At 56.6% G+C, this 22,336-nt stretch overlaps 1 protein-coding gene and 1 long non-coding RNA gene across 2 annotated transcripts in view; both read right to left on the bottom strand.

Annotated features, from left to right (window-relative positions):
• Positions 1 to 7,297: 7,297 nt before the first annotated feature.
• Positions 7,298 to 16,072, bottom strand: MYMK (myomaker, myoblast fusion factor). The gene is made up of 5 exons (XM_013193985.3): positions 15,672 to 16,072; positions 13,249 to 13,363; positions 11,167 to 11,315; positions 10,689 to 10,805; positions 7,298 to 9,688 (listed from the first exon to the last, which is right to left on the bottom strand). The coding sequence occupies exons 1-5, from the start codon at positions 15,804 to 15,806 to the stop codon at positions 9,542 to 9,544; spliced, it is 663 nt and encodes a 220-aa protein (XP_013049439.1). The 5' UTR covers positions 15,807 to 16,072; the 3' UTR covers positions 7,298 to 9,541.
• A 3,655-nt stretch (positions 16,073 to 19,727) lies between these two features.
• The window catches only part of LOC125181924 (uncharacterized), a 4,905-nt gene continuing 2,296 nt past the window's right edge, over positions 19,728 to 22,336 (bottom strand). The window contains exons 2-3 of the long non-coding RNA XR_010826063.1: positions 20,320 to 20,427; positions 19,728 to 19,858 (exon numbers count right to left, since the gene is read on the bottom strand). This is a non-coding gene — a long non-coding RNA (uncharacterized lncRNA). The remainder of the gene's footprint in view (positions 19,859 to 20,319; positions 20,428 to 22,336) is intronic.

Genomic DNA, 22,336 nt, shown 5'->3' with positions numbered 1-22,336 from the left:
CACAGCGAACAAATGAGATGAATTGTGAAACCTCTCCTTCGAGGAGACGCTGGCCTCCGCCGGACCGCAGGGATCCAGCTCCAGCCTCTTCCAAGGCGCGGGTGACCTTTTCGGATAAAGAGGAGGCTGTTTGCCCGTCCTCCCCCCTTGCCCCTGACATCAGGGCGAGCTCAGGCCGTGGCCGGGCAGGAGGTGTCCCCATGCTGGACAGGGGGTGCGGGGGGCCGCTGGTGCCTCTCCCTTGGGCTCGCATCCCCCCTCTTCCCAAACTGGGGGGAGGCAGAAAAAGCTCCCCTGTTTCTTGGTTTCTTGGCTGTCTGACGTCCGAGCGCCTCGCGGCCTCTGAATGATATCACCGGGCTCTTTGTGTCTCGCCTTAAACCTCCTTGAGAGGAGGGGAGAGCGAGCTGCGGAGCTCGGGGCTGCCTCGGAGCCGAGCCCAAATTTGCTGTGCCGCTGTGCGTGAGCCCTGCCACTGCCCCCCGCTGCCAACCAGAATGACTTGGGTAACGTGCCCCTTCAAGGCCTGGCACATTTCCCCGATTATACAGATTAATACAAATTTAATGAGGCCTTAATCACTGCCTGCTGGGTTCAGACACAAACAGGCTGCTGGGGCCGGGAGCTCGGTGGGGCAGTGGGTGCCGGGACAGGACGGTGCCGCTCCTCCCCGGGGGCACGGCGGCACCTGGGGACCCGGTGGCTCCCCGTCCAGCCCGGGCCTCGGTGGTGGCCTGGTGGCACGCAGGGCTCCGAGGGACACGAGGCCGGACCTGCAGCGACAGGCAGCGACTTCTGCGAGACGGGCTGGAACGGTCGCCCTCGCCGCAGACACATCTGCTGGGCGGGAGGGCCTGGAATTTGGGATATTGTTTTTCTGGCGGGGAGCGGTGGGTGCCAAAAGCCTGATAAATTAATCACCTCGGACATGGGTCAGTCCAGCTTCTGGCGTGTGCAGGCTGGGCCCCCCGAGCCACTGAGCGGAGACGGGGCCGCTGCGCCGCAGGAGTTCATCGCGAGGCGCTGGGGGTGGCGAGGCACGGGGAGGGGGCTTCGGCCATGCCCCCACCTGCCCCTGCTGTGGCCGTTTGCAGAGCAGGGCCCTTCGGACACCGTCCTGGGGTAGCTCCCTGCGGCTGGGCTCCGTCGTTCCCTGCCCAGGCTGCTGCGTGCCTTTGGTCCGTGGGAGATGGGGACGTGTTTGGGATTTGTGCAGCTCCTGGGAGCGTGCCGAGCCTGGGGAAGGCTTTGTGGGATGGAGATGCACAGGGTGCAGCTGCTGGGGGCTGTGGGCAGCTTCTTGTGGCCGTCCAACCCTATCCCTGCGGATGGGGGCTCGGGGCTGGGTGTCCCAGCTCTGTGCGTGCCACAGAGCCCAGAGCTGGGCTGGTGGGGTGATGCTGGCGCAGACCAAGGTGGGAGCTGTGTTTCCCCCACCACGACGGGTGGCAGGGATTTGGTTTGCAGGGATCTGTTCTGGTTGTTCTTGCTCAAGGCCAGGCAGGCTGAGCCTGCACCTCTCCAGACTCTCCTTCCCCTTGGGGAGAGGCTGGGTGCTGCAGGTCGGTGCCCATGTTGCATGTCCCATCCCTGCAGGGTGACATCCTCGACCCCGCTGGGGCTCAGAGTAGTCCCCGCTGCTCCTGGTGCTGCCCAGAGGGGAGACCACGAAGGGCTTCACTCACCCACCGCTGGGGTTTCTGCACCAGTGGGGGACAAAGGGGATTTTTACGTTTTTAATGAATCCACTACCATGGATTCATTACAATATTTTAATGAATTTACCTCCTCCGTGGTTCATTTACTCTCCCTTCTTGTTTGCTGCTTCCATTGCCACAAAGCACGAGCATCTGTCCCCTGCCAGCAGCAGCACTTGCGTTACCCTTCCCAGCCTTTCTTGTGACAAAGCAGGGAGTAAAGCTTGGAGGAAAGATCCCGCTGGAGCCTTCGACACGTTTCGGGCTGTGCCTGTGTCTCGCGAAGGCGTTTACAGGAGCCGTGCGGGGCTGGGGCGCGCCACTCGGGACACCAGGAGCTGCTCGGGGCAGGAGGTGTTAAGACACAAGGCATGCGCGGTAATCTGCATTTGGGATCTGAGCAGATCTTATCAGGATGATGCAAAAGCCTCCCTCCATCCCTCCTGCCTTCTCGCCTTTCTCTCCTTCTCTTTTTTTTTTTTTTTTTTTTGGTCCAGACATAATTAATGTAAACCAAATGCTTTGTGCACAGCTGCTGGCATCCTGAAACCATTTTGTGTGTGGTCTTTCCTTTAGCCCGGACAGAGATGGAGCAAAACTCTGAGCACTATCCCAGACCTGCCTAGGTAGAGAGCTTCATCTCTTGTACAGGAGGCACCTTCAGCTCCTGCATTTCCCTGGTGGGATGCGGTTGTGCGATGGCTGGTTGGACTGGTTTAAATAAAACCACGGAGCTGCCCAGAAACTTCATCTTCCAAATCCAGCCAAACCTAAGCTGAACTTTTCTCACTGGTTGGAGGAAATCTGCTTAACTGAAACCCCAAATGTCTGTCTCATTTTCGTGGCAGCCTCTGCGTGCCTCGGTTCCACCGGGGCAGGATGCGAACGTGCCAGCGCTGCTGCAGGGCGGATTTCCTCGTGCTGCCTCTGGCACCTCTGCACCTCTGCAGCAGGGAGACCTTGTGATGTATTTTTTTTTTTTTTTTCCAGCCAAAGGGCCAATTTCTGATCATTGCTCTCGCTTGGTGTTTCCACTGGATCTTTAAGGCTTGAGGTGTGAGAGAAAGAAGCAGACTCCGGCCCTACCTGGTATGGTCCCAAAGGGTCGAGCAGAGGCGCAGCCGCCCGCAGCTCTGGCTGGCCGTGCTGCAGCTGTACCACCCTCACCCCTGGGATTCTCTCTGCTGTGCCTCCAGAGCTGAGGCTCCCTAGCCTTGTGCCTTGCTGCCAGCTCTGTCTGATGCCCCCAGCCCCATCCAGCCCCCCTCAGATGGTGCTTTTCCCCTCCGTTTGTCCAATTGCTCGGACCAAAGCATGGCACCTGGGCTGTTCGGCATGAGAACTCATCTTTGAGGTCCCATCCTGTTCGCTCACTGGTAGCACTTTGGGTGTGCTGAGAGAGGTGCAAAGTACGGAGGGATGCTTTGCTTTGGCAGGAATCCCCTTTTAGTGCCAGATGCCTTGCTGAGGCGATCCCGCACCACCAGTGCCGCCTCGCCCAGGGCCCGGCGCTGAGTCAGTGGCTGAGCATCTTGCAAACGTGTGAGCTAAATGGGAAGCATCTGGGGGTTGTGCCATGGACGTGCTTTGGATTCCAGAGTGATCGGGATGCTGCAGATGCCTCGCAAGAAGGTGGGCTGGGTGGTGCTTACAGGAGTATGAGCTGCTGCGTGCAAGCTGCTCGGGTGCTGGAGGCAGGGAGTGGGTCACCAGCGATTGCTCCCACGTTTCTGCTCCAAAATGATTCCGGTGCTGAGGCTGGGACATGAGGGGTGACAGCTCTTGAATGCCTCCTCCACGCAGAGACTGGGGCACGTCTTGAGGTGGCTCCTCCTGGGGCAGCGCTGAGCCTAGGGCTGAGCAGTGAGCCCATGTGCAGCAGGGCACTCACGTTTGGGGGCAATATTTGCGATTTACTTTTCCTTTCTTCAAACAAAGACGCCAGGCAGGACAAAGCAGAAGAGTTTGCATTCAGGTGTTGGGCATTTCAACTAAAAAAAAAAAAAAAACAACCTTGGAGAGCACATGGATGTGTCCACACAATGGCTTGGTTAAAAAAAAGCTTTGTGTGGAAGAATAATTTCCATGGAAAACTTTCAACCACCCCATAATGGGTGCCTGCGGGGGCTCAGGTATCCAGGAGGGGTGATTTCTGCTCTCAGCCTGTGATCGGGTGATGCTCACAGGAGAAGGGAAGACCCCGAATATGCAGAGAAATGCCCCCTCAGCACCCAGCCCCGTCTCCGCACAAGCAGGCTCGGGGCCGTGCGCCTGGGGAGCCCCAGTGAAACAATCCCCTCCGCAGGCTGCCCCGGGGCTCCCGAGTGATGACAATTAGAAATGAGTGAGAGGCTGAAAAATAGTGAGTGAGATTTTTTAAAAGGTCACCTTGGCCAAGGAGGCAAAAATTCTTCCTTGTGTGAGTGAGATGCTTTAGGAACTGCCTTAAAATTAATCCAAAACATGAGCCCGGCTCCAAATGAGTGGGACTTGGCAAGACGGCTGGACACATTATCTTTAAATATAGGCAGGCATCCCGGAGGGTTTCTGGTGGTTTTTCTGGTCACTTCTTATTCTTCCGTCTCCCCCTCCGCTCCCCCCTCCTTGCATAATTCTGTCTATTTTAATGCTTGGTTCCACATTTCGGGTAGTCATTTGTTTATTGCCGTGAAGCCTCCCCAAACCAGGCAGGGTTGCGACACCGCGGGCGCTGTCGCGTTGGGGTGGGTTGTTCGCAGCGGCGCTTTTCTGCGGCAAGAAGAAACCCCCTTACCACCAAAGCAGGGAGGCAGCAGCCAGGCTGTTGGACACGTCTGGACGTATAAAGACACGTCTGTCTTTAATAATTCCCTCTGAAGGCCAGGTCCGGCCAGAGCCACGACAAGCTCGCGCTCCGTGCCGCATGTACGCGTGTGCACGCGCTCGGGAAGGCCTTGGCAGTGCGGCGGTGCTAGAACGGTTAGAGCCACATGTTGTAGCAAACACGGCTTCCTATTGACTTGTTAAACATTTGCTATTTATCAGATTCTGCTTTTAAACTGTCTGTAACAGTCTGGGAGAACTTGTGTCAAAATCCCTTCCAGATGTGGAGGTGCTACCCGATACTGTGGTTATAACCTGGGCCCTCGCTCCTGCTCAGTTCCGATTAGCTCCACTACTGTGAAAATGAAAATGCAAATAAAGGCACGTAACGAGAGGGAGAAGAGGCGCGTGTAAAGCTTCCCCCAGACCTTCCCTTTTCGCAGGCAGAACAGATCCTTCCTTTACAATGAGATCATGAGTTTTATCACTAAACGTTTGATTTGCTGGAAAAACACAGGTAACCGGGGGAAAGCAGCCACCTGCCCTGCCTGTGCACGAGGCTGTTTTTAAGGCAGCATCGACTTTTTTCCCCCCATTTAAATAATGCTTCTTCGGGTCTGGGGCTTCCAGACACATCAGCTCTTTTTATGAGCATCAGATGATGTGTACAGTTGGAAACCCGGCCGGTTCCCTCGCGTTTGGAGCACATGGATCAGATAAAGACGATCAGTTAAGCGCTTATTGAAAGGCTGTTGCGAGCCCGGGCCCTTTTTTTAGCAGCACATGCTCCGCAGACATGCTGCCCTGTCAGTCTGCAGGAGAAGCTCTGGGGCCACAAGATATTCCCAGATTAAAACAGCTCCTCTCGCTCCTTGGTATCTGTCAGATCGTATAAGGCCCGAGCCAGCTCCCATTGTAGGGAGGGAGGGTTTTTCCACTGACTTTAAGAGGCGCTGGACCGGGGCCATCCTCTCTGTAATGCGGATCCGGGAGTGTGCGTGATGCTCTGCATGATGACAGAATTTCTGGGAGATTGGCCTAAACCAAAACCTTGGACCGCCGCTCCCTGGGACCGCTCTGCCGCAGGAGCAGGGAGGCTTGAGGCACCGGACCCGGGTTTGGAGCGAGCTTCTTGCAGCTGCGAGAGCGTCGCGGCAGGAGCCAGGCGAGCCCTGCTGCTCCCCGTCTGCCCCTCCAAGGGCCGAGGGGCTTGGATTTGGGATTTGGGGCTGTGCCCACAGCCCACGTCCATCCCCAGCTCTGCTCGGTGGGCCGGACACCTGCGGGTGTGCGAGGGGCTTGCGGCCAGGGTCTTCCCTTCCAGGACGTAGAGTTTTGAGATGGGGTGTCCCGGGACCGTACCCCCTCGCTGAGCCGCGTGTTACATCTGCTCTAACTCCGTCGTGCGCTGCTGCAGAGAGGGGTTATTCCTGCAGACCCAGAGCGAATCCCACCCTGCTCCTCCTGGGTGCACCCTGAGGCTCCTGCAGCACAGCAGACCTGCTTTGTGCTCTGCAAGGAAATATTCACTGGGGCTGGGATGGCTGGGAGATACCGAGTGGGTCTGGATGGGGGCTGCGATTGCTTCACCTCCCCTTTTTTCCAGGCTGATGGATGGGCCTGGTGTCGTATAGTGCATCTGTGCTGTGTCCCAGGGCCATGGAGCCCTGGTGCTCTGTAGGACACTGGTGGTGGCTCCCCTTTGCCCCTGCAGACCTGGTTTACCCCCAAGCTGTGCCCTGTTACAAGGCGCAGACACCTCCTGGACGTCAGAACTGGATGGGGGAGCCCAGAGCAAGAGCTCTCCTGGGCTGCCCGCAGTGCTCCTGGCTCTACCTGCGCAAAAAATCACCCCTCCCAACCTCCCAGGCATATCAGATTCCTCTGTCCCTCCCCTGGATGGGACAGGACTTCTCTGGAGGTCCTGGTGGATGCCTCTCCTGGGGCTGTCCATCACCGCCACCCCGGATCTTCGTGCGCTCAGGCTGGAGCCGTGCTGCTTTCTGAAGAGTAGCAGCATCGCCGTGGCCCGACGATGGCTATGAAGCTGGATGGCTATTAACATGGCTAGAAGATGGAGTCAGGACCCCGTTAACCTGGCAGGTCTGGCTGGGGTGGCTCACAACTGGAACGTGCACGGAGAAGCGGCAGGGAGAGGGTGGGCGGCGCGTGGAAAAAGCCGAAAGCCGCCCTGCAAAATCACATGGTGATAAGGCGTTTTCTGGAGTGCCCCATGCAGCTGGCAGCAGAAACCAAGCTTTTATGTTTCGGTCTGGCCAGTTTTACACTTTATGCAGCCAAAGGGATCTGGATAAGGTTTGCTTGGAAGATTAGCTGGCACTGAGCCCCACTAGACATCTCTGGAAGCCTCCCCTCGAGCAGCAGCGGGTCCTAACTCCCCTCTCATCCCGGCCCCGTGGCAGGCAAGCTCAGGGCAGCGGGTGTCACCTGGAGGGGACAGGGACAGGGACACTTCAACCATAGGTGCTGAAAGGGGCTTCAAGGGGCCAGTCCCAAACCCTGCTGCAGGTTGGTGCCCACCTCTCCCTCGCAGGAAGGCGCTCTGCCTCGGTGCTGGTAGCAGATGCCGCTGCTCTGGAGCGGAAAGCCCAGTCCCTCCCCTCTCATTCCTTTTTTTTTTCCTTTTCTTTCCTTTCTTTCCTCCTTCCCCCCCCCCCCCCCACGCTGATGCTAAAAAAGCCCGGGCGGTTTCGGCTCCGTGAAACCCAAATGCCTTTTGCAGCATCAAGCTCGGATCCCATAAGTAATATCCCAGTGTTCGAGAATAAGACAGTATATGAAGTAGACGGGGAGCTATAAAGATGCTTTAAAAGGGGCAATAAAAGTTTTGGGTTTCATATCGTCTTACCAAAGAAGAGAATAACAGAGAAGCAGGAAATTTCAGTAGCAGACATGACAAAGGTCACAGCACTCAGACTGCACCTTAGACGAAAACACCTACTCTTATGAAAACAGCAAGAATTTTTGGCAGGGGCTCAAGAGCTCTTACAGGCAAAGCTCTCGGCAGCGCTAAAAGGTTACAAGAGACTGTTTTGTCTACGTTGCTGTAAATGTTTATAATATTTCCCTGCATTTGTACTGCATGGGATATCCTGCCTGGGCGATAGCAAGCTCAGCCCCTGCAGCCACCTCCCGGGTGCGGGGTGCCCGCTCCCACCTGGCTGCGCCCATGGGTGCTGCCCCGGGGCCGATCCCCCAGCGGGGCTGGCTGCGATTCAGCTCCTAGGATGGGTGCTGGTCCTGCTCGAGGTGTGTGCAAGGATGGGTGCTTTGCAGAGTGGCAGCAGAACCTGGGGGCAGCAGGAGGCAGAGGGGGGAAAAAAACCTTGCTGCTCTTTTTGTGTGCAATACCCCAATTCCCTTTTGGGGTGTGTTTTTTTTTCTTTTCTTTTTTTTTTTTTTTTTTGTGTAACACCTGAACATGCGGCAGGTGGGAGCAGGAGCTTTCATTTACTCAGCTGGACCTCAGCAATGTGCCCTCCTGGTTTGCGTGGGGTTTGCCACCCTTGTTTCAGCTCGTGTTCAGGCCCCGTGATGCGTTGCATTTACGCAGCACAGAGCGCCGGATAGGCGTGAGGCTCTCCCATGCCCATGAAAGCTGGCACAGCTGGGCTTGCCATGGGGAATACTCATATCACCGCCACCCCGGAGGGGCCAAACTCACAAAATGAGTCGTGGGGGCCTGGTGCCTCTGGTCTGTGGCTGCAGCAAGTGGTAAAGGGCATGCGCAGGTGGCTGGGTGAGTATTTGTACGTGGGGTAGCGCACCCCAGCCTGGTGTGCTCAGGGACGCAGAGACTTGCTCAGCAGGCAATGGGGAAAGCGTTGCCTGCATTCCCTCGCAGCACCTTGCAAATTTTCCTGGGGGCTGGCTGCTCATGCACAGCAGGGCTGGGTTGGTTTCGGTGCTTGGCGAGCCCCCTGGGACCCCCTCGCTAGCGCTGCCCCCGCGCACAGCCGTGCTGGCCTTGCCCCGGCAGCGCCAGCTTGCCAGTGACTCCTGGACGCTCAGGGCTTCGTGATTCATTTATATTTTTGTTGGAAACCCGCTCGGCTTTGGTTGTTGCCCCGTCGCAGGAAGTGGCTCTGATGAATGACTGGGGTGGATTTCTCTTCCAGAGGAGCCCAGGCTTAATGTGGGCTTTCTGTGGACATCACTGTATATCAATACCGCTCTAATTGTCCATGACATATAGTCCTGGCGTTTTTCCCAGACAGTCCAAATAAATCATACACTTCTGCTATAGTAAATAGTCTGTTATAGGAGATGTTAGAGGCTTACAGCCCTCCCCCCCGCTCCAGGAGCTTCTTTGCTGTGCCTCTCGTTTTCCATGTGCTTTCCGGACTAACGCGGCTCGCTGCGAGCACACCTGCTGCCTGCGCCACCCCAGCAGGTTGGCGGGGACAAAGTGACCGATGCTGCAGCCACCTCTGGGCCAGGGAAGGTGGTGGCTGTGCTCTAGGGCTGCCCATGCCTGAGCTGGGGTGAGCAGCAGCTGAGCTGGAAAGGTTTTTGCGCCGTTTAAGGAGAGCTGGTGCTGCACGCTTGCAAAGAGTCTTTGCTGATAAGTATTATTTACATCAAGAGAATGCATAAATAAAATAGGAAATATCTCACAAGAATACAGGCTCTGTTAACCGGGCGTTACAAACAGAGCCTCGTGCGCTCAGGGTGGGCAAACCCACAGGAGGGGACGTCTCGGGTCCTCCGGGGCCAGCACAGGGGACAGCGGGGAGGTGACGTGGCCGAGAGGGACACCAAGGTCTCCAGCACCTGCTGCTGGGCCACAGGACAGGAGCACATCCCAAACAAGGGCTCCTCCAGGGAGAAGTACAGGAATTTAGCACACTGGAAACGCATAAGGCGTTATGATGGTGGAAGGACGAAGCCTTTCCATGGAAGAAAAGCCCAGGGCGTGCGCAGAACTGGTGGGAGAAGGTCCCAAGGAGAGCACGGCGGGCAGCACTTTGCTCGTGGTCGCAGCCCTCCAGTGCCCAGGCGCAGGAGCAGGTGCCGGGGGCTCAGACGCAGCAGCAGAGCGTGGAGCAGTCCAGCCTGGCGGGGCTGCCGGCGCCCCCGGCCTTCTTGTTCTCCTTGGGCAGCAGCAGCACGAAGGCCATGGCCAGGGCGCAGTGGTAGAAGCTGTGCACGTAGGTGTAGTCCCACTCCTGCAAAGGGAGAGCATTAGTGGGAGCTGCTGGGCTTGGCGGTGGGTGCAAAACACAGGGGTTCTGCAAGTAGCCAAAGGCAAGTAGCCAAAAAATCCTGAGCCTTCTGCCTCTTTTTGCTGTCAGAGAAGAAAGGATTTCCAGCCTTAAAAAAATAGGCAAAGTGGATTTAACACATTCCAATTTGCACGTTTCCCAATTCATGAATGAAGTGTTTCATTACCCTGCAAAGGACGAGGCCGGGAGGCTGGGAGGGGACGATGGGGCGCGGTGGGGGAGGTGGAGGGAGACTTTCTGCTAAGTGACATTTTTATGTTCTGCTAGAATTTGCAATTACTAAATGCTTTGAAAAATAATCCTTGGGGACGACGGCGAGGTTGTATCTCGCAGCTCCCAATGCACGGAGCAGCCGTAACGGCGGGGCTGAGCGCAGGCGGGACCGGCAGCTGTGGCAGGGGGGTCACCGCCTCCCACCCCCATCCCGGGACGGACAGACCCCTTACGCAGGACAGGAGGACTGGCCAGCGGCAAGAGCAAAAGGTTAAATGTGGGATTGAGTGCCCCGGGGAGCCCACGGAGTCTTTTCCTTGGCGTGAGCGAGGTTTGGATCCGGCCACGCCTGGGTCGTATCCAGTCCCTGCGGCGGATACGTGAGGTGTCCTCAAGTCACCCGTGCCCTGTGTCCAAAAGCGGCCGCTCCCGCTTGACAAAAGCACTTCAAGGACCACGTATGGCTGAAGGAAATGTGGCCGGTGTCCTTGTAACTCACTTACAGGGAAAAAGAGGATAAAACCCTACTGCCCCATCCAGACCTCAGCACCCGGAGCAGGGGCTGGGGTGGGCACGAGGATGGAGGGGTCCTGCAGAGCCCGGCACACGAACCTGAGCTGACATTTGTCCAAAGCTGGATGCAGACCCGCAGAGCAAGGGGGAACCTCCTGGCTTGGTAATGTCTACTGCACCTTGCGAAGTCAGTGGGTTTTAGCGTGCGGAAAGTTACCTCAAAGAAGAACCTCAGCATCAGTGCTAACGCCCCGAAGCAGAAGCCAGGACCGATCTGCTGGGTGTAGACGCTCTTGTCTGGATACAGCCCCTTCTTCTCCTTCATCTTTTGTAGCTGGAAGCACAGAGAGAGCACACCAAAGAGCTTCAGCTGGCTGCTCCACGTCCAGATCCCGTGAATAAGACCCTGTGAAGCCTGCAGCCCGCTCACACGGCTGTGGGCTCTGCCGGCCCAGGGCGAGCCCTCTGCCTGCCTGCCGCTTTGGCTTCTCCTACATCAGTTCACAATGCTGGTTTCTTGACATTCAACCCAAAAGCATGCATTCCCTTGCAAACCCAGTCTCTGCTTCAGGACTGGAAGAGCAGAGACCCGTTTAATCCCCTTACTGGAGGAGATGGACCTCGGGAAGAAACCTCTTGATGGCAGGGAAATCACCAGCATCCCGCAAAGCCCCGCCGTGCCCTTCGCGACGTACCCACTTCACAGTGATCGCCAGGACGGCGGTCCCGATGGGTCCCGAGTAGACTCCGTAGCCCCAGCGGTCGTGGTAGATCCTCACGGCGATGGTGAGCACGCCGAACATGACGAAGGTCGATCTCTTCGGCTCATCGAACTCAGCCAGGGCTGCGGGGCACAGAGCACAGGGAGCCTCGGCTCGCCCATCTCCGCTCCTCCTGTTGTGGGGTGAGCGGCTCGGGGCTCTGCCGCACCCCCAGACCTCACCGGGGTCTGCCCCAGGGTCCCCAGGGACGGATCTGGGCCCAACTTTCCCTTCTTATGCCTCCCAGCTGGGGAAGCTGAGGCAGGAAGGGGGCAAAGTGAGCCAGCCCTGGGTATCTGAGTGGTGTCTTCAGGAGCTGGTTTTAGAAATATGCTCAGTGTTGTGACAGTGTGCGACAGGGCTCGGGGGTGGCAGCCGGGGACACGTGGGGACACCGAGTGGCTCCAGGCTTGGCAGAGCCTGCTCTCTGGTCCCAGTACCCTGAAGCTGGCTGCACGAGGGAGGCATCGAGGCTGTGCTTGGAGGAGCCAAACCTCTGGGGGGCTGCTCAGAGCAGAGCCCACCACCACCCGCAGCTGCTGTCGGTGGGAGACGCGCACCCAGCTCTGCCCAAATTGCTCCCCAAACCTCCCAGGCTGACCTCCAGCAGAGCCTGCTGCCGTCTCGACCGAAAATTCAGGGACAAACATAAGGGTGCTTGCAGCCGTGCTCGGCTCCTGGGCTCGTTCCTGCTTCCCCAGCCCTCCCAAATTTGCCAGCTGCGGTGGGGACGGGGCTCCGGGCTGACGGGCGACGCCGGCACCTGCCTGGGCTTTGCAAGCTGGAAGTCGCCAGTGCAAGTGAATTATTAGAGGCTTTTGTTTAGCACAGAATGGGGTAATAACTGATAAAAGTTATGGATCCCAGTGGGCTCCATGCTTTTCCAGCTCGCACAGCTGTGTTATGGCTGTCCTGGATTTGCATTCCGGGAAGCGTGCCCGAGGGTCTGCGTCCGCACATGTGCGCTCGGGCTTTACAAGCCACAGCGAGAGGCTTCCCTGGGCTTCAGTCACCACACCTTCCATGTCCTTGGATCGTGTTTTTATAGGGAGTTTGGCTAAGGGATAATGTCCGCATTTTAATCTCTGTTGTTTCCCTGCGGGTCAATATTTTAAACATCTTAGTCCGGGGTTTTTATTTTTTTGGTGAGGTTTTGAATGCAGTAATGAAGCAATCAAGTCGAATTTCGCTGCAAGGAGCCAGAGCGTCTGGATCGGCTCTGACCTACCCTGACACGGCCGTTATCTGCTTAAGAATGTCCCGTGGGGGTGGTTCCTGTCCTTGCCCTTTCTGACCGAGCCCGGGGAGCACGGAGGTGCCGTGAGCGATGTGGTGATGCCATGGGGGCACCGCTCCATCCCCGGAGCCTGGAGGGGACGGGAAGGTCCTGCGGGGCCTTTGGGCTGGTTGCTTTTGGTGGCCTCGGTTTGTTGAGGAAAGCAAGGAGACTCATCCTGCCCCTTGCCCTACCCTCTTCTGTCAGAACTGCTCCTGTCCGTCCCTCAAACTTGCCGACAAAATTGGGAAATAACAGGTTTGAAGGCTTCATCCTTCTCTAGTTCTTTCATTTTGTTCATCTCTTATATTTTGTTTCAGTGGCAAATGAGGAACAAAAGGGGAAAAACGGAGAAAGGGGAAAAGGAAAACTGAATATTGTCAGAGTCGGGATTTTTCGTGAAAGCAAGTGAAACATCTTTCTGCCTTTTCTAATCAGATCTAATATTTCCTGTCAGCCCAGACCTGATAAACCGGGGAGATATGTTTGTTTTGGCTAAATCACCCGGATTTGCATGCTACCGAGGGAAGTGTCAGGCTCTGCACTTCTTAGTGCCACCCATCGGGACGGGATGTCCCTCGGGAAGCGGAACATCAGCAAACAAGCTGATGGGCCTAGCACGGGGAAAGTGAGGAGAAATGGGTGGTTTTCTGACCCAGGAAACCCAGCGCCCACCAGCGATGCCCTCAGACCCCCCCTGCAGAAGCCGGGCGCTGCAGGGACCGCGAGCCCCTGCTTACCCATCAGGGACACCCAGATGGACAGAGCTGTCCCGTAGATGCTGAAGTACTCCAGGATATCGTAGCGCATGAAGCACAGCACTGATAAGCCGGGGCCATCACATGCATGGTAGATCTGTGAAAAAATAAAAGGCATTAGAAAGCTAGATGCTTGCCCACAGACCAGGAAGGTAAAATAAAACACGTCTGCTCTTATCGGTTGGTTTGAAACGGTCTCTGTGTGGCTGCTGAAATGGTGGCACTGAGCAGTCTCAAACCCACCAGGGCCACTGACACACAGTAATGAATCTATTCGAGAGATAATGTCCTTCTCAACCACAAATTACCTGAGAATCAGCATTCTTCTGCCTTATTACAAGTTACCTGTGGACTGGCTTTGGTTTGCCTGCCGGGCTGTGCCAGGATTTGTAATTTGCAGACCGAGCTGCTCTGCCGGAGACCCAGACCGTGCAGAACAGTCCTTCCTCCAGCAGCAGGAGGGGCGCTGAGGGTTTTCATTCTAATTGGGAAAGGTTTTTGTAAAAGAATTCCAAATGAGTTTCCCGATGAAATGTGTATGGATGCCAGGTCACTGTCCGGGCTAATTGGGGTTTGTGTGGCCAGAGTCTGAATAACGGGGAATTCACTGGGTGCATCCCCCGCGAACCCGCCGGTCCCTGTCCGTTGGATGCTGCTGCCCGATGGCTCATTGATGGGGATATTTGCAAAAAGACATTGTCATGCAACACAGATGCAGACCAAGCCAAGAGAAATTTTCCAGTGCAATCAAAGGAATGCTCCTGCCTGGCGCTCGCCTTTTCCTCCCAGCTCCCGGCCCTGCTCGTTTCCTACTGGTAGCACCAGCCCTGCTCTTTCTGAAGAAGTCCCTGCGCTGCTTGGCAAGGCGCCCCTGGCGTAATCCTCGCTGTCATGCCCCGCCGGGGATGCTGATATTATTTATAATGGGAATTGCTGCGGGTCCTTTGGCTTGCTGTGGTCTCTAGAAACAATTGCACTGGGGCCATCGCTCTGCTCTCGGCTCGAGGTTGGGTTCGGGGAGCCTGGAGACGGGGGAGAAAGGCTGGAGGACAAAGAGCGTGTTTCAGGCCGGCGTCACAACACTTGCTGGGGATGGACGTGTGCTTCCCCTGCAACTCGGGGAGGGGGATGCTGTAAAAAGGGTGACAGCAGCAGCTGCAGCCCCCCTGTCCCCGGCCGGGCAGCAGCTGCCGCCCCTTCCCCGCGCACAGAGATTTCGGCTTCTCAGGCTCCTCGTTGAGGACCTGTCCCGCCTCCCCTCGCCGCGCGTGCCAACTTTCCGATTGACTTCTCGGGGAGGTGGAGCAGACGCGAGCCCAGCGCAAAATGAAATCGTAGCTGTCTGGCTTCCCTGGGGAGCTGGGGGGGGGGGGGGGGCGGCGGCGAGGGGGTGGCTCAGCCGGGACGGTTTTATTAACTACTGTAGTTTTTATGGAACTGGCAGAAATTTTCCCCCTGCATTGTGTTTAAATGGAGGTTTAAACAGTGGATCCTCAGGAATCCAGAGTTCAGAGCCTGGTTGTATCCTTGGTTCTGCTGCGGAGGAGCTTTTGCCTGTCTGCTCCCTGCCTCGGTTTCTCTGTGTCCAGGTGGGGGACATGATGAGCCTCGTGAAATACCTTGAGATCAGTGCTGGGCAGAGGCGAATGCAATGCTAATTGTGCTGCTGGGTTATTTTCCTTCATGTTTTTTTAACAGATTGCTGCCGTGGTGTCAAACAGGGACCTTCTGCAGCAGAGATGCTGCTTTGGGCGCTCAGCCCATGGGAGTACGAGGCACCTAGCAGCGCCACGAAAAGCCCTGCTGCTGGGAGCAGGAGCAGGAATTGCTCGGTGTGCATATGGCCGCGGGACTTTCTCCACTCATAATTCCCTTGACGAGGGAGGCAGGTGGAGTCTGGGTCTTTCTGGCACTTTCAAACCTCTCTGCCAGGGCAGAGGGTTAAAAATTGTTTTTCTTGATAGCTCAGCAGCATGTTTTTAGCCTTGCCTGTCCTGGTGCAGAAACTCCCCGACTCCAGCATTGCTCACACCACCATTTAGCAATTGCAAAATCAAGAATCTGGCTACGTGCTTTCAGCAAAAAATGACAGAACCGTAGCAAGATACTCTGCATACAGTTTAAATCCAGCACGGGCATTTACCAGCTGTAAAACAGAGAAAACCAGCTCCAGAACACCGCAATGAACCCAGACCCTCTGCTAACCTCACCGTCACGAACACCACTAAATCTGCGCGAGGACATCCTCAGCACACCCAAACCGGGGAATTCACCACTCAGCACCACACAGGGTGGGAGATAACCAACAGTGGATATCCTGGGGGTCACTCGCTGCCACGGGGAGACCCCCCAACCCTTCCCAGCAGGGATCTGGTGCAGGGGGAAGGAAACAAGGGGCCCCTTACCGCCACGAAGAACATGGTGAAGAAGTAGACCATGGCTTCCATGTGGAAGCGCCGCTTGGCCGCGATGCTGATGGTGGGGAGGAAGACCAAGGTGCTGATGGTGGGCAGGAGGAGCTTGGCCACCAGCGAGCCCATGGGTGCCTCGGGGACCGGCAGCTCCCGGGGACGGGGTCCGTGCGAGCCGGTGGAGGGGGAGGAGAAAACAACCGTGGGGAGTGTGCTTTAAAATTTAAATGCCCTGCATGGCCGGGAGGGCTGCGGGCAGGGAACAGCTGCGGGTGCAGGAGCCCCACGTGCTCCCTTCTCCCCCAAACAGCGAAATTCTTGGCACAGCTGGTGGCCCCACGCAGCAAATGCTCTGCGCCCGGCATCGCCCCGGCTGTTTGCGCAGGGGAATGTGTCCTTGCACGCCTTGTGCTGGCTGCGACCAGCGTGTGCCTCCACTTCTTGGGGGCTGTAACGTGGCTGCGGTTTGTTTTGCAAGGAGCCGCCGAGCTCTGAAGCTGGTGGGGAGGCTTCAGGGAGCTCGTCTGACCCAGTGTGAAATGGCAGCTATGTGTGTGTGTGTCCTCTGGGTGCTCAGGTTGTGTGAAACCCAGCCCCATACTGCAGGGGGACTCCCCCAGAGGAGACCCCTCTGAAATTCGGGAGCTGAGCTTCCCTTCGTGGGGAGGAACCGGCGCAGACTGCCCGGCAGGGCAGGAGAGCTGGAGGAAAAGAGACCAAAATCCAAGCAAGGTTTGGGCTGCTAATCCACTCAGTGGCTTCTCTCTTTTATAATGGCTTTTTATTATAGCACCGCTGCTCCCCTCCTGGGTTAATATCTTTTCCTTGGAGCCTCGCAGGGATTCTCGGCATCTTTTTGGTACAGCTGTTCCTGCAGAGCAGGGAACAGGAATGCCGCGTTGAGCCTTTGTGCTCCGGGTTTGGGAGGAGGCTGCAGGCCTCCGAGGAGCCACCGAGGATTTCTGAGGCCAATAGGACGGGCTCGCCTCTGCCCCGGGAGAGGGTCCAAGGGAAAGGCAGGCATGCGTGGAGAAAAAGGCTCTTTGAGACCCTCCAGCCAAGTGGGAAAGGGCCCGGGGAGGAGGATGTGTGGGCGCTGGGTGTGGTGAGGATGGCCCAGCAGCATCAAAGTGCTGTCCCAGGAGGGTTTGCTGGCAGCCTTCCTCCAGGCACAGCTGAGACGAGCAGGGCAGGGCTCCCATTTTATCTGATATCTCAGGAACCGGCCACGTTCCTTCCAGGCGAGCATCCCTTCGCAGAGCAGGGTGGCTCCACGCTGCCCACGCCGCATCTTCAGCCACCCTGGACAAGCCATCAGCTTACCACAAATCCTTGTAAAGCTGTAAATAAACAGCGAAAAGCTCTAACATCTCATTTTACCGTGAAAATAAATCACCCCAAGACAGCACAGAAATACCCTGCTTCTCACCACGCATCCAGCCCCGAGCGGCAACCGGAGCAAAGTGCCAGTGTGCTCTGAAATACCCTGCTCCTTTTTGGTGGTTGTTCCTTTTTGGTGTTTGTTCCTTTTCAGTGATTCTGAGCTGTTCCTGCACGAGCTGTGGGGCTGAGGTTGGGACTGGGGGCTGCTGGGGCCTTGCCTCCAGGGGGGTCTGGAGCAGGGTTAGGGTTAGCTGGTTGCACAAAACACTCCGGATCCCTGGATGAGCAACCCGTGTGCTCCCTGCTTTTGTGGCTGTGACATTGGTGTCAGATCGGTGAAAATGCAGCTCAGAGCCCAATTGTGGGGACAAAAATACACGTCTGGGGGCAAGGCAGCTCTCTTGGGACCATTTGCAAGGCAGTCGTGCAGCAGGCCAAATGGCATCAGTTTAAAATAAGATCAAACCTTTGTCAAATGCATCCCCCTCGCAACTTTGTTCCAGCTGGAGCCCAGAGGAAGGCAAACCCAGCTGGCTGCTGGACGCAGTGAGTGCCAGCCGTGGCACTGAGCAGTAAATGCTGGAGCTCCCAGGGGCAAGAAAACATTCCCCAGGTGCTCGGGCTTCATCTCTCCCAGCTGCATGCCCTGGGCTGGCATTTGGTTTGCAGCCAGCTCTGTAGGCATGGGGGAAAAAACCCACCCCAGTGTGCACACGTGTTCCAGCTCTTATTGAAAAAGAGAGCCCAAAGCAAACCGCGAGGCAAGGGGCAGGTGGCGAGCTCACCTCGGGAGCTGCTGCCTGAAAAGTCTCGGTTCAGGCTACAAACAGCAGACCCAGAGCACCAGGCACGGGCTTTGCACATCTTCCCGGGAAGGAGCCCAAGTAACAAAGGGCCAGAATTTCGTTCCTTCTCTCTTAAACAGGTAGGAAATCTAGAAAGAGCAAATTTTAGCTCCTGCACTTAAGTGCTTCTGGAAAGCAAATTTCGAACTCACATTCCTTAGGGCTAATTTTGTGTGGACCCGAGCGCACGCAGGAACGGTGATATATATGGCTGAAAAGTGGTTCCCAGATGCCAAAACCAGGTTCTGGTATGCCGTCCTGGATCCTTCCAGGGTAACACTAACCATGGCTTTCTGTAAGCACTTCTACTGTTTCAGCTCAGACGTTGCAGTGGAGGAAAGAGACACAGAGCGTTTTGTGTTCCTTTTTATACGAGGGTGATAGTTTGGAAGTAGAATATACTGAAATAGAGGATTGGGGATTGATGCTAATTTAGAATATTTAGAATATATTCACCTTGGGATGAGTACAGGATGACCTTTTTTCTGTCTGGTGTAGGTTGTATCAGAACTGAAACTGGGACTGTTGTGCGCCCTGGTGAGTGCCAGGCCTGAAATAATGGTGCTAACAACACTAAAACGGAGAATCGCTTGCAGCTTCTGCATGAGCTCATGATTTTTCAGTGTTGCAGTGTGCAAGAGCAGCGTGAGCAGGAGGAAGGGCTGTGCAAACGTGGTGCTAACTGCTAGGCGTTGTTCGCCGCCTCCGTTACTTCAGAGCCGGGTTCTTCCTCTCTGCAACGCCTCGACGTGCGCAGTCTGGGCTCTGGGGTGTGACCAAGAACCGTCCTGGCATGAGGGGCCTGGTGCTGGGCAGCCCACCCTTGAGGCAGTAGGGTTCCTGGCAGCACCCATGGGGTATTTTTTGCTCCTTCCCTAAGCTGCTGGAGCAGGGGCAGCTGGAGCATCTGGGTAAAATCCCTCTCATCGCCTACTTTCCCTGCAGTCAGAGCCGCTGCATGAACGCTGGGGTGGGCAGAGCTTTTGGTATAGCCACAGTCCAGAGGTAGGGGAGAAGACCCCAGTAAATGTGGAACCCCCAGGGGGTGTCACAGCCCCAGCACGCTCCCGGCTGTGGGGCCGGCCCCGCTCGTGCTCGGCTCTCACCCGCGCACAGCCCTGCCAGAGCACCTGCAGCCTTCTCCTTTTATTAGCGGAATAAATTGCCACTTAAAATCTCCATTCTCCGTGAGGCCCGGCCCCGTTTAGCTGAATGCCTGCCCTTAAGAAAATTCCTGCTTCCGGCCTCCCCTGAATAACCTATTGTGCATGTCCCCAGAGGTACCCTCGCTTCTTTTTTCCCTTGGGTTTTTCACCCTGCCCTGCTCCTCCGCCTGGTCACTGCCCCCCACAAGGCCACCGTTAGTGCTGGGGACATCTCCTTTGCTGTCACCAGCTTTATATTGCTCATATGTACCCATCTGGCTGTCCTGGGTCATCAGGGTGGTCTGCTTGGGTGCCAAAGGTGAAAATATAGGGGTGTAGTGGGGCTGGGGGCAGTGTGGGGGCTGGCCGAGCCCAGGGGTTTCTTGCTGGTGTCGTGGGATTTAATGGTTGTGTTACGGTCACAGCTGCTGGAGCCCGGTGATGGTGTCAGGGTCTCAGCCCTGTTGGCCAAAGATCTCCTTTTCTGAAGAGAAAAGCTCCAAGCTGGGATGTTTAAAGGCTCAAAAGCCAGAAGGGAATGAAACCAATCTTAGGATTGGGGGGAGTCTGACTCATGGCTGTTGAATGCCTGTGGTTGGCAATGCTGCATAGCTTATGTCCCTCAACACAATGCTACACAACCTCCGTGCGAGACTCATTTCATTAGAAGAAAAGGCTTTGTACTTTTTGGTTTTTAATCTTTGCATAGCTTAAATTCCCAGCCAAGCGTGACCAGTCTGGACGCTCCTCCAGGTTCCTGCAGGAACCTATGCTCTTCAGGGGCAGGTAAAATTAAAGCGAAATAAACCTGCAGAAAAAAGTAATAGCTTTTAATACCATTAAAACTCTACGGCCATGACCGTACCTGGGGACACTGTGGTCACTTGTGGCTTTCAAACTTCCCAGAGGCATTTTAATAGGAATCTGATGGCAGCTTGGTGGCTTTGGCCTGTTCGGTTTGACTCAACATATTGCAAATAGCCACGGCTGAAACCCTCACGCTAACATGGTATAAATCATTTTCCACACTTCATGCAAGCACGCACAGATTAAGTGCCTTGCCTAATACTGCGCCGTGGGTCACTCTGCAAGGGACTGGGAGTGTCTCGAAAGGACACTCTTTTGGGCTCCTCTTGCTGTAGTTGCACAGTGGTAGGCCATAGCCACAGCTCTGGAGAAGAAGGTAGGGCTGGCTGCCAGGGCCTTTTTTTTGGGGCTTTGCCACATTTTGCTCCCCCTGGCAATGTCCCGGCCATGAAGGGACCTCACCCGCTCCATGGCTGCCTTAGATCTGCTCACGCCGCGCCAGGCTCGCCCGAAAACGCCGCGTGGAGCTGTGCAGGACTGTTGAACAAACGGGCCACTTCTGCAGGAAACCTTGAAAAAAAGGGAAGAAAATCTGTTAGTCATCTCCCCCCGAGTGAACATGAAGCCGCCGGGGGGTCCTGGACCAGCAGACTCCAGACCATCCTCCTCCAGCCTGGCTCTCCTGGACGTGGGCAGGCGTTTTGGAGGGGCTGGGTACAGCAGAGCTCTTCCATCCACTGCACCCGCACCGGGGCCTGGCCAGAAAAAGGATGAATGTTGCCTGGAAAGTGGTGCCGGATCGGTGCAGCTCGTGGCTGGGAGGTGGCTCCGGCTCACCGGGAGCAGGTCCTGCTCCGTGCTCGTGCAGCCCCGCACGGGGACTTGCTTGGGGCTGCCCCTGGCAAAGCAACCCCCAGGAAAGGGCCCGATCCTGCCAAGCGCAGAGTGCCTCCGTGCCGTGGCGGCTCCCGTGGAGCAGAGACCCTGCTCTGTCCAAAACTTCACTGAACTAATTTCAGTGGAGGAAACTCCTTTCCTCTGCAGGCACTTCTGCGGCCAAACAAGCAGTCAGCCGCCGCCGGCTCTCCCCGGGCTGGAGGGAGGATATTTTGGAGTGCCTGTCGCTCCTTTTGTTTGGACCGTGAATTAAGCTGGGCACCGGTTTGGGGTGGAAAAGCTGGCAGCGGCCCTGCGCAGGGGTCAGAGCCTCGGGGACGGTGGGGTGCAGCAGCACGGGATGCTCGGCCGGCTGGCTGGGTCCCCGGGGAGGGGAGGCTCCCCTGGGAATGAGCCAAATCGGGGAGTTGGGGTTAGATTTGGAGTAAGCCCTCGTTCCTGGCCGAGGTAGCTCAGAGCACTGACCCTGAACGTCTCGGCTTCAGCCTGGGAGTGAGCGTGCTCTGCCTGCTAGGGCTGAGGCTGTTTTCCTGCTGTGCTCGCTTTTTGGGTGGCTTTGCCGAGCTGCTGGCACACAGAGGGGCTGCACGGCACGCCCCGAACGGCGGCAGCAAGGGCAGCAGAGCTGAAATCAGCTTTTTGGGCAGATCCAGGCCATTTGCACCATTTCAGCCTCACGCAGGCTGAGATTTTGCCCCTTGTTCATCGTGCTGCGGGATGCACGCTGGCTGGTGTGGAGCGGGGCTGGAGCAGAGGCTGCAGCACCCACTCCATCTCCCCATGGCTCAGCCCCTGCTCGAGTCCCAAATTTCCCTGGGAAAATCCTGCGCGAGCACGCCGTGACCGTCCCCGGGTGGGGAGGGCTTTCTCCCCGTCCACGCAGGTGCATCTTGTCTCGATTTACTCCGAGCCCAAAACGCAGTAAATAACATCTGCAAATCATTTCTAACGCTCATGCCAAAAAAAAAAAAAAAGGGAGATAAAAAACCCTGTCGTCTGAGACCGGCCGCCGGTGATTAATGCCGGACCTGCCGGCAGCCTCGGCAGCAGCAGCACCCGCAGCCACAGGATTTGGGGTGGGGGGATCGGGGTCTTTGGGGTGGGGGGCGCGGAGGTTTGGCCCCTGATGGTGAAGCAGGAGGGAGGCTCGAGCTTTGGGTCTGCTCTGCGGAGCTTTTTTGCTTTCGGGGCTGTTTTTTGCTCCCACCGCCGCGATGGCATCGCTCCTGCTGATTTCACGCGGAGGGGCCGGGGCTGCGTAAGCCGCGCTGCCGCGGCCAGGGATAACACGGCGTGATTTATGGGAGCAATCAGTTGCCACTAGGAGCTGGTTAGGAATTTTCCGATGAAACGGGGATTGCGTCAGAAACCGCTGAGTCATCTCAACTGTTTCATAAAAAAAAAAAAAAAAAGGAAAAAAAACTCCCTTGGCTTTGGTGGACTTTTGGTGAGGCACAGAGAGACTGAACGCGTCTCGCCTGCTGCTGGCTCCCCCAGTGCTTGCCTGGGGACTGCTGTCCCCGACCCCTGGCTTTCATCCCCAGTGCTTCCCAGTCCCGGCTGTCCCTGCGGGGTGCGGGGT

Source organism: Anser cygnoides, chromosome 20 (assembly GCF_040182565.1).
Source record: "Anser cygnoides isolate HZ-2024a breed goose chromosome 20, Taihu_goose_T2T_genome, whole genome shotgun sequence".
Classification (NCBI taxonomy): domain Eukaryota; kingdom Metazoa; phylum Chordata; class Aves; order Anseriformes; family Anatidae; genus Anser; species Anser cygnoides.
This window is presented reverse-complemented; position numbering and strand designations above follow the sequence as displayed.

Excerpts from the sequence above, each read along its gene's own strand:
- MYMK (XM_013193985.3), bottom strand. The coding sequence starts at position 15,806 with ATGGGCTCGCTGGTGGCCAAGCTCCTCCTGCCCACCATCAGCACCTTG. Across the intron at positions 10,806-11,166 it reads TGGCGATCACTGTGAAGTGG|CTACAAAAGATGAAGGAGAA; the intron begins GTACGTCGCGAA and ends CTGTGCTTCCAG. Across the intron at positions 9,689-10,688 it reads TGCTGAGGTTCTTCTTTGAG|GAGTGGGACTACACCTACGT; the intron begins GTAACTTTCCGC and ends CTCCCTTTGCAG.